Source organism: Etheostoma spectabile, unplaced genomic scaffold (assembly GCF_008692095.1).
Source record: "Etheostoma spectabile isolate EspeVRDwgs_2016 unplaced genomic scaffold, UIUC_Espe_1.0 scaffold546, whole genome shotgun sequence".
NCBI lineage: Eukaryota > Metazoa > Chordata > Actinopteri > Perciformes > Percidae > Etheostoma > Etheostoma spectabile.
In genome coordinates, this window is record NW_022605626.1 from 319,029 (window position 1) to 330,894 (window position 11,866).

Below are 11,866 nucleotides of genomic sequence, written 5' to 3' on the forward strand. Positions count from 1 at the left end.
TGGACTCGTTCCAGGTGAGGGTTGGCCTCCACCAGGGCTGCGCTTTGTCACCAATCCTGTTTATAATATATATGGACAGGATATCGAGGCGTATTCGGAGCGGGGAAGGGTTGCAGTTTGGTGGGTCAGGATCTCATCGCTGCTTTTTGCAGATGATGTGGTCCTGATGGCATCATCGGTCTGTGACCTTCAGCACTCACTGGATCGGTTCGTAGCTGAGTGTGAAGCAGCTGGGATGATCAGCACCTCTAAATCTGAGGCCATGGTTCTCAGCAGAAACCGATGGAGTGCTTTCTCAGGTAGGAGTGAGTCCTTACCCCAAGTGAAGGAGTTTAGTACCTTGGATCTTGTTTGCGAGTGAGGGGACCATGGAGCGTGAGATTGGTCGGAGAATCGGAGCAGCCGGTGCGGTATTACATTCTATTTATTGCACTGTTGTGACGAAAAGGGAGCTGAGCCGAAGGCAAAGCTCTCGATCTACGGCAATTTTTGTTCCTCCCTCACCTAAGTCTGAAGCTGGGTCATGACCGAAAGAACGAGATCCAGGGTACAAGCGGCCAAAATGGGTTTCCTCAGGAGGGGGCTGGCGTCTCCCTTAGAGATAGGGTGAGAGCTCAGTCACCGAGAAGAGCTCGGAGTAGAGCCGCTGCTCCTTCCGTTGAGGAGCCAGTTGAGGTGGTTTGAGCATCTGTAGAGATCCTCCTGGGCGCCTCCTAGAGAGGTGGTCCAGGCACGTCCAGCTGGGGGAGGCCTCGGAAGACCCAGGACTAGGTCAGGGATTATATCTCCAACCTGGCCTGGGAACGCCTCGGGATCCCCCAGTCGGAGCTGGTTGATGTGGCTCGGGAAAGGGAAGTTTGGGGTCCCCTACTGGAGCTGCTGCCCCCGCGACCCGATACCGGATAAACGGTCGAAGATGGATGGATGGATGGATGGAATTAAACCATGGCAACGTCTAATGTTTGTGGAGTATTATTTTCAGCAGACTGTGGTTTTCTATTGTTGTGACTTAGATAAAGTTTAGAGCTCATTTTATGACCAATTCATGCAAAACTCCACATAATCCCAAGGGGTTCACATACTTTTTCTTGCAACTGTAAATAAAGGGAGAAAACAAAGACTAAAGAAAAAGATAAAAGGAAAGGAAAAAACAAAAGAAGATATTGGACTACTGGTACAGTAAAATATGTTTACAGATTATTTGAATGATAGAAGACATTTTTTGGGGGGGGGGGAGAATTCCATATTTTATAACCTCTATAATAAATTCTGATTTGGGATTAAGTGGTTCAAGTTGAGGGGGCCGGAGCAAGGTAGGGTTTTGTTCAACGATCCATGAACAAACTGGGTATCTTGAAGATCGTTGATTTGATAAATCCTAAGAATGCCAATTTTGCAAAAGAGAGGTGATGTGACATTTTGGAACTGAGGAGCCTACGATTCAGACTGCTCACTAACCCTAACCCTTGCTTAGTCATAGAATGAGAATCACAGAGACTGAGGGAGACTTCTTTTTGAGGAGATAACAAATTAGTCCAGTTATTCCAATGCTTTTTGCTATTTGGATGTAATAATAAAAAGATGTTTCTAGGATAAGTTTTTATCATTAAGTACACCAAGGAAAAAATTTGATTTTACATGAACTATTACTCTGTCAGTCGTCGCAGTTAAATTGACGTGGAACTGTTTATGGCTGTTACCAAACAAAATAAAGTATTTTCCTTAATATGTGAAGATAATTTGTGAATTTTCAACCAGTTTGAGATTTTTACCAGTTGTTCATAAACAACCCTCATGATAATGTTGGGATTTGTGTGTGAATAAAACTGACTCCTATCATCAGCAAATGCAATTTTAGTGAGCTGACCTGATGTATTGGTCAAATCCTTAATGTATATATTAAACATCAGTGGCCCGAGGATTGATCCCTGGAGGACACCACAGTTCGTCACAATGAAGAGGAGAATTCACTCCTTTAAATGCAAAGTACTGTAGTCTATAATCACAATAACTAGTGAACCACTACAGTGCCTGATCTTCCAGTTCAAAGTGATTTAGTTTTAGGAGTAGAATATAACGGTCAAGTGTCAATGTTTTTGATAAGTCTAAAAAGATACCTACTGTGTCTCCTTTCTTGTCCTTTGCTTTGTTTAGTTCATTTAAAAGATAAGTAATAGCCATGCAAGTAGACAGGGCTTTTCTTTGACACACTGAGCTCCTCTCTGCTCTATCTTTCCATCTTTGCATTTGTGTGCATGCACGTCCCAGAAATGCGTGTTACTAACCTAGCTCTGGGGAGTCATTCCCCGGAGTCCTTATGTTCTTTTTTGCCCAGCATGTTTCCTTGCATCAGGGAGGCTCCAAAATCATGGTAACAGCTGTCGCAATGGTCCCGCTACACGTTCTGCGATGCCATGTTACATCCTGCTACGCTCTGCTGTGCCTTGCTACGTCCTACTACGTCCTGCTGTGCCTTGTAATGCACACAGTGCCCGTCTGTGCCATGACCTGCGACAAAGAACAACTACAAACTACTATCTTTTGGGTCTGTTATTGCCACTCTTCATTCTAACCCCAACCGGTCGTCAGACACCGCCTACCAAGAGCCTGGGTCTGTCTAGGTTTCTACCTAAAAGGCAGTTTTTCCTCGCCACTGTCGCACTGTTGCTTGCTCTGGAGGAAACTACTAGAACTGTTGGGTCCTTGTAAATTATGGAGTGTGGTCTAGACCTGCTCTATCTGTAAAGTGTCTTGAGATAACGCTTGTTATGAATTGATACTATAAATTAAATTGAATTGAAAATTGAATTGAATTTCCTGAAACAATACTGAAGTTGATATATTGTGTCATTGCTGTCAAGATAATTAAGCAATCTGTTGTAGGAAAGCTTTTTAAGAATCTTTGAGAAGGCAGGTGAAATGGAGACGGGTCTGTAGTTTATGAAAATTAACAGATCATCAGCTTTGTGAATGGAGATTATTTGGGGCTGTTTTAATTCCTGCAGCATAATTCCTTTGGTAAATGGTCTATTAAATACATGGGTCAGTGGTTCAGTGATGGCATTATTATTGTCACAACCAGCAGCAGAATCTTTTCAAGATCCTATTATAACTATTCAGTGGAGGTGACAGGGCTAAAATGAAATCCAGTAGTAGTAGGTGATGTTATAAATTGGAGGGGACTTCCATTAAAAACAGGGATTTTGGAGGCTAATGTTGGTCCAATTTGGGTAAAAACTAATTAAAGTTAACAGTATGTGAATATTTGAAAATGAGCGTTAATGCTTTGTCTCTCACACTAAAAACTACAGACACAAAAATGTAAAAAATAACAGGTAATGTCACTTCCAGAACATCTAAAAATGTGTACATACAGGGAAGAAGACTAAAGGAATAGAGTTTAACAGCTGTTTTTAAATAGACTTAGAAATTAATGACACTGCAAGTACTTTCTATAAAATACAGTCAGAAACAAGAGTTACAAACTGCTGTAACTGTGCTGATTCCACAATAAAATGCTGCATGTACTGTTTGTGCTGTGTTGATGAGGTTGAGCCGTGTCTCTGTGACTCGTCAGTGGAAGCTGGAACACCTGAGTGGGATTACAGCCTGGCCGCCTGCTGCTGTTCCAGCTCTCTTCCTTTATGTTGCTTTAGTTTATCTTAACCACTGGAATGTGGTAGAAAGTTGCACATGCCTTCTGTGTGGGCGGGTCAACTTTGACCTGAGATTTAACTAAAAAAAAGTATTATCATCCAATAAAGTTTTTAACTTCATAGCTAACTTATGGCATCCAAACACTGTTTTAAATTAATCTAGCTAGCTGTCTGGATTTACCCGGCTTTACCTTTAATTTCTGTAAAGAAGTACTTGGCAGTCCATGTCTTGTTGAAAACACGCATTCATCATCAACTTTTCTTTTTTTAGCGTGAGCGGACATCTCGGGGGGGGGGGTAACCGGGCATCACTCGTCGCTGTGCACCTTCACTCACAGGTTACGCACGGACATACGTCCATAAATAACACTTTTCATAATAAAAGCAGCACAGTTGTATTGCACGCACGACATAGATGTTTTTTTAAATTTATTTTGTAATTTGTGATTGCCGCTGTTCACCTTCACTCACAATCACGCACGTGCATATGTCCACACGGAAGTAATACAAATAACGCTTTTCAAAACAAAAGCAGCACCGTTGTATTGCACACTCGACATAGATATTTTTTAAATGTATTTTGTAATTTATGATTGGCAACACGCGGGCCGGACTGGGACGCACAAAGGGCCGGATGTGGCCCGCGGGCCGTAAGATGCCCAGGTCTGATGTAGACTATGGTCTGTATAGTCCTCATATATTGATATATACTATATGTATGTGTATGAATGTATGTGTGTGTTTTTGGCCCCATGGATCTGCAATCTTAAAATCGTTCATATTTGCAAACAGATATAACTTTTTTATAGAGACTTTTTAAAGAATTTTCTGAAATTGTGAAATCTCTTGTTTTATTAGAACAGCTGTTCCTGGGAATATTGTGAACCCTTGTTCCAATAAAAATTATGTAAGCAGTACTTTTTACATGTTTGAATAGGAAGATTGGCCAAATTTGACACACACACACACACACACACACACACACACACACACACACACACACACACACACACACACACACACACACACACACACACACACACACACACACACACACAAAAGCAAGAAAACAGCTTAGTTTTACATAACAGTCTAAGACATTTGCCATGGTTACATTTTGTTTTTATTTTTCTCTTACACTACATTGTACATAATTTAAATTCTAACAGTCGTCCAATAGGCTGTCGGCTGTATATCAACCTGACTTCTGCACAACACAACTGATGGTCCCAACTTCATTAATAAGGAAGAAATTCCACTAATTAACCCTGACAAGGCCCACCTGTGAAGTGAAACCATTTCAACTGACTACCTCATGAAGCTCATTGAGAGAACTCCAAGGGTTTGCAGCACTATCAAAGAAGCCGGGGGGGTTACTTTGAAGGGACTGGAATTTAAGACATGTTTTCAGTTATTTCTACTTTTTTGTTAAGTACATAATTCCATATGTGTTCATTCATAGTTTTGATGCCTTCAGAGAGAATCTGCAATATAAATAATAATGAAAATAAAGAAAACGCATTGAAAGAGAAGGTGTGTCCAAACTGCACTGTATGTTAAAGACTAGCAGTTTTTCCCAAACACATCCACACCCATCTCTGAACAAAATGCAAAAATATTAAATTAGTATTCTGTTTATCATATGATCCTTGGTTTAATGCCAAACAAGCATATTTGTCAAACTGACAGATTGTTGATTTTAGCGCCTTATTAGTTTCAGTGGAGTCCTGTTTTCTCATTTACAATATTTTATGCATATATTGATGCTAAAACTCAGTCTTTAAGCACAATTATAATCTCACTGTATTGGACATTCATCACAGCTAAATAAAGTATTTCTGTAAAACCTTATGTTATAGTATGTGGTATCTATTTATGTATCTATTTACACAGTGGGGTTTGAAAGTTTGGGCACCCCAAGCAAACATTTTATTAATGTGCATAAAGAAGGCAAGAACGGATGGAAAAAATCTCCAAAAGGCATCAAATGATAGATTAGACATTCATATAATATGTCACAAAAAGTTAATTTTATTTCTTCTTGTAGCAGCCCAGAGTCTTTAATTCTTGTTGAAGGTATCTTCGCCCATTCTTCCTTCCAAAAGTCTTCCAGTTCTTTGAGATATCTGGGCTGTCTGTCACACACTGTTCTTTTAAGGTTTATCCATAGATTTTACATTATGTTGAGGTCAGGAGATTGTGAAGGCCATGGCAAAATCTTCAGTTTACGCCTCTTGACACCATGAAGATGTGTTTAGGATCATTATCCATTTGTAGAAGCCATCCTCTCTTTAACTTCAGCTTTTTCACAGATGACATCAAGTTGGCGTCCAAAATTTGCTGAAATTTGATAGAATCCATTTTTCCTTCTACTCGTGAAATGTTCCCTGTGCCACTGGCTGCAATACAACCCCAAAGCATGATTACCCCCCCCATGCTTAACAGCTGGACAGAGGTTCTTTCATTAAATTCTGGGCCCTTTCTTCTCCAAATGTGCCTTTGCTCTTCCGGCAAAATAGTTCTATTTTAACCTCATCGGTCCGCAGAACGTGTTCCCACAATGCATCAGGCTTGTCTATGTGTTCATTTGCAAACTTCAAAACCTGATTTTTGTGGTGAGGACGTAGAAGAATTTTCTTCTGATGAGTCTTCCATGAAGACCATGTTTGTACGAGTATCTCTTTATAGTGGAATGGTGTAGCCCAACTCCAGGGTCTCCAGGTCTTTCTGGTGGATTGGGCAGTCTAACGGGGGTCTGGACTTGCTTTTCTCCCAATCCTGCGAGCTGATATTGTTCTTGGTCTTCCAGATTCTTTAACTTCCACTGTTCCTGATGACTTCTTAATTGCATTCCCAAAAGAGGAGATTGGCATCTGAAAATCCTTTGCTATCTTCTTCTTCTTCTCCTGCTTTGTGAGCGTCAACTATTTTCACTTTCAGTTTCTAGACAACTGCTTAGAAGAAGCCATGGTGTTTATTGTTGGGGGGGGGGGGGGGGGGTTCAGATGAGTCTGGGCATTTAAAACCTTAAGATTGACATCACCTGGTTTTCCAGACCATGATTGAGAACAATCCATGACCCTGTCAGGTCTCAGCTTTCCAAAGGGGGGGGGGCATGCTAGAAACTCTGCAGGGGGCCCAAACCTTTACAGACGCCATTTTTTGTTTCCTGTTATTTTGAAAGTGTAAATGATGGAAATAAAATCTAACTTTTTGTAACATATATGAATGTCTAATCTGTCATGTGATGCCTTTTGGAGATTTTTTCATCTTTTCTTGGCTTCTTTGTGCACATTAGTACAAATTTTTGGGTTCCCAAACATTCAAACCCCACTGTATTGTGTACACAAAATTTATTTCTGTAATTACTGTTTATTTTATATTAATGTTTGATACCTGGTATGTTGGTGAATGCACCTTTCATATTTCACAATAAAAATAGTTATGACTCTATGTACTATATTTAAAAAATAAAATCTGATAAATGAAAAACTTTAGGACATTTTGTTTTAAAGTTTTCAAACATGTTATTTTTATTATTATATTAATATAGTAGAGATGAGAATTGCTGCTGGGGAGCAAGGGTGCACCTATATGGTTCTAAAATAGTTACATGTATGTTTTTTAAATGATAATTAAGGATTTCTTGGAAGGGGACAGGGCTCACCTCGTTTGGTCTAGTCATAGAGTCCTTGGCAGCAGCCAAATGTACCCCGTGGGGCTATGGTAGGACAGGTGGGACATAAACTTTAAACTTGTTAATTTTTTAAGCACTGTGTATTTTCAGCTGCGAAGTTTACCCAATCAGTTTTATTTGTGTGTGTGATTATCACGTTAAGTTTATAATACTAGCTTAACACAGCCTTACACAGCCTTACACAGCGTTAGACAGCATTACACAGCCTTACACCGTGTTACACCATGTTACACCGTGTTACACAGCCTTACACAGCGTTACACCGTGTTACACCATGTTACACCGTGTTACACAGCCTTACACAGCCTTACACAGCGTTACACAGCCTTACACAGCGTTAGACAGCCTTACACAGCCTTACACAGCGTTACACAGCCTTACACAGCCTTACACAGCGTTACACAGCCTTACACAGCGTTACACAGCCTTACACAGCCTTACACAGCCTTACACAGCCTTACACAGCCTTACACAGCGTTACACGCAGCGTTACACGCAGCGTTACACGCAGCGTTACACAGAGTTATAGAGCGTACATTTGCTAGGTTTAAGTTTTTAAGAAATAAAGCCAGTTTGAGCCAGAACCAGATCTTTGTCCACAGAGTGTTTTTAGCTCCAGTAAAAGAACTAATGTCTGTTCAAACCAACACGCCCAAACCAAAATATATCCTCAACATCCTGGACCTAGACAGGAGTCAGCATGGAGACTCCACCTACTGCTGAAAGTTGCCATGGTAACGTTAGTAGCTGTAAGAGGCAGAAGGAGTTCTATTATTTAGAAAGAAGTTCACGGTAATCAAGGCGGAGAAAGCGAAGCAAGATTGAGTCGATTCAGAACCAGCGTGAAAAGCAAGTAAAGAAATGAAAGGAGCAGATATGGTCTCAAGGGAGATGATAAAACTGCTTCACAAGTAAGATGTTCCCCAGAACTTCTACAAACTACTAATTTTTTCTATTTTTATTGCCACTCTTCATTCTAACCCCAACCGGCCCGTCAGACACCGCCTACCAAGAGCCTGGGTCTGACCGAGGTTTCTGCCTAAAAGGAAGTTTTTCCTCGCCACTGTCGCACTGTTGCTTGCTCTGGAGGAAACTGTTAGAACTGTTGGGTCCTTGTAAATTCTGGAGTGTGGTCTATCTGTAAAGTGTCTTGAGATAACTCTTGTTATGAATTGATACTATAAATAAAATTGAATTGAATTGAAAAATTGTCTGAAAATACCACTACATTGCACAAATCTCTGTTGTCTTTAATCCCATCCGATCAACATGAAAAACTAAATGCATAGTTCACACGCATCACTGAATCCAGCCAAGGAATTATTTAGGAAGGTAAAGTGTGGCTTCCAGAAACCAGCAGGCCTCTTTCAGAGCTAACTCATGATGTCGAATGTCACCACAAAGCTCTGTCACTGAAAGAAAGTGAGATTCATGAGGATATGAAAAAGGGACAAGAGCATCCATCTTCTCCACATAACGACCAGGATGACATTTTGCCATGTGACAGCATATCAAACCTACGCAGCAACAAAGGTTCAAAATCAAATGTTTCCAGCACCTCATCTGCACGGCTCAGAGCTGAGGCTCAAAAAAATGAAAAGCATGCGCTTGAGGAACAGGAAGAGAAATTAAGACAACAAAATTAACAACATCAGCTTGAAGTTTCCAGAGGACGCATACCTGTTTAGATTTCTTTGGTGTTTAAGGGGTGTATGGAGGAGCAACTTGTTCTCCGAGCTGCGCTAACAAAGACAAGTGTTTGAGACCATCATGTACAGTTTTTCCTGTGGCATCAGAACAAGATGCTGTATCCCTTGATTTAGACCTTAAAATGCGGCTTTTATCTAACAAAATGGATAAGCAACCGTCACAATGTGTTGGCTTCAATGCATGAGGAAGAGAAAGCAAAGGAAGTCAAAGACCTAGATTTGGACCATGACTTACTACCTGTTGAGCTCTGGGAGTGCATTGGTGCATCCAGTCTAACACCTTTAAGTTCAGCATAACCATTCAGAAGACAACACTGACCCAAAGAGGGATCCTTTCAACTCTAAGACCCTTCCTTTTTAAACCAATAAATAGCAATTCAAATGTAGCCCGAGCTAAACGCTATGTACGACAGAACATACAGATGACTTCAGAACATAAAGTGATGACAGAAATGAGATATTATGCAGGTTTAAGGCACATCAGCATTGGCTTCACTGTTCAAACCTAGGATTTGCCATTGAACTGGATTCCCAAATGTCTTTTTCAACAGTAGCCAATCAGATTCAGTTGTAATGTAAGGGTAGACTCAAGGGTTTCATTCAGTAAGTAATCACGTAGTATCTTTTGAAATAATATGCATACAATGTAGACTCTGTGTTGTTGCTTCTCCTAATAAATAAAATACAATACAATAGTACAATAGTACAATAGTAATACATATAATAAACAATGCAGACTACAGGCACTTCAGCATTGGTGTCACTGTTCAGGCAGGTAAGTTGTCGCTTTGTTGACCAGCAGGATCCCCTGAGGATTTTATTAGCCGCCCGTATGCCTCATATATTTGTACTGTAGTTGGTCATCTAAAGTATTACTGACAGGCAGATTTTAGGAGAGAGGAAGTAAAGCATGATGCACAGCAAATCATTTAAGCTCTTGATTCACTCAGGGAAACATTAAAGCAGCTGGAGACTATAAAATTTAGCCTTTCAATTTTTATCTTTTTGAACATAGCATTTAAATGAAAAAGTTTATTTATTAATGAACTTGCCCAGCAATCCCTTTCAGTTAAGGTACCTGCAGTGCTGTTCATATTTGTTTGACTGATGAGCAAAATGCAGAGGGCTACCTGACGCTGCTCCACTGGTCTGTGTCTGGGATCTGGGAGCTTGTACTACAGTATACATGTGCATCCAGTTAAATTCATTACACTCTACTGTCAGTTATTATTAGTAGCATCATTGAAACTGTTTTTATATCTGTGCTTACAGAAAATTCAAAAGAAAACTAAAAATGTTAAAAGCAGCCATCAAAGTCACCCACTTCCATCAAATGTCCTCTTTTTAGGATGAGATAACACACTTTTACTTCTAATTCAATAGTTAGGGTTAGGGGATTTTATTATTTAAAAAACTACTCTACACCTTTCTATTTGAATTGGCTTTAAAAGGTAACCATTTTGTAACTCTGAAGCAGCTTACAGTCTCATAAGCATGGACATTAAGAAAAGTTCTGCAACATACTAGACTTCTTTCTGTGTGAACAGCCGCCCTCCTTACCTTCCAGTTGCATGCCAACATGAAGACACTTTTGAAATCTGCAGAATGGACAGCGTTTTCTTTGAGTTATATCAATTGTGCACTTCTGGTTTTCTGCGCAGATGTACTTCTTGTTGTTCTGAACTGTTCTTTTGAAAAAACCCTGCAAGTGTGAAAGCAGAGCAGGGGTCAATTTAAAGAAGGCAGTTCTTTTGTTTAGCTGTTCATAATGATAACTGTCCCAGTCCCAATGCCACCGGAACAATGGAACAGAAAAACTAAGTGCACCTTGCAGCTTTCACAGGTGAGCAGACCGTAGTGGTAACCGGAGACTTTATCTCCGCACACTGGACACAGCTCGTCCAAAGTCACATCATGTCCGTACTCCATCCTGAAAAAAGGCAGAATCACACGGGTCTCCTTCCCAACAAAGACACACATCACACAGATTAAAAAAGAAAGTGTTAAGGACACGCAGTAGTGGAACCAGTCGCTTTGCAACATTACAACTTTTGATTAAGTTAAGAAGCAAAAACCAAAGTCTGCAACAAATAAAAACATTGTAAATGCTCTCCTGAGAATCCAGGGAGAGAAATGCACTCAATACCTGTCCGGATCAGGAGCTGGATCAAAAACCGAGTGATCTATTAGTTCAATCCCAGGTGTATTAGTTCTTTTACCTGTTGAGTCAGGGTTTAAATGCTGAGTGTGGAGTGTCCAGAGCATCACTGTTCTCATGTCCAGGAGGGACACTGAAGCTCCAGCCAATCAGCATGTCCCATCACTGGCTCACCTGTTTGGGTCTTTGAATACTACATACCGTCACGGGTCCACTGGGTGACAGCAGAGGATAATGATCTGAAAACTGAATGCTGCATTCTGTTTATGAATCATTTCATAGAGTTTTATTATTACAATGGGTCCCAAATATGAAGTCCAACACTTCCAGAGCGTATTGGATAAATTCAGCACATGTTCTGTTTGGATCATTACAGTGGTAGGACATGTCTGCTTTTATTATTTATGTATTGTACCTGCAGATTTGGTAGGTCAGACTAGTTTTTTTTCCTTTTACAACTTGATACATCCAATTTAAATGTGTGTATAGATTTGATTTTATATTTAAATTATTTGATGATTTGAAATGCATGTCAGCATGTTTTGTCATACAGTGTTGGAGAAAAACCTGCTCTGGTTTATTGGCATTTCTTTAAACCAATCACAATTGTCTTTGGCGGGGCTAAGCTCCGGACAGAGCCACGGTG

At 40.3% G+C, this 11,866-nt stretch overlaps 1 protein-coding gene across 1 annotated transcript in view; it reads right to left on the bottom strand.

Annotated features, from left to right (window-relative positions):
* The window catches only part of LOC116686879 (nuclear receptor subfamily 5 group A member 2), a 56,790-nt gene that overhangs the window by 38,644 nt on the left and 6,280 nt on the right, over window positions 1-11,866 (bottom strand). The window contains exons 2-3 of the mRNA XM_032511930.1: window positions 10,890-10,992; window positions 10,623-10,764 (exon numbers count right to left, since the gene is read on the bottom strand). Of these exons, the coding sequence (XP_032367821.1) occupies window positions 10,623-10,764; window positions 10,890-10,992 (245 nt within the window). The remainder of the gene's footprint in view (window positions 1-10,622; window positions 10,765-10,889; window positions 10,993-11,866) is intronic.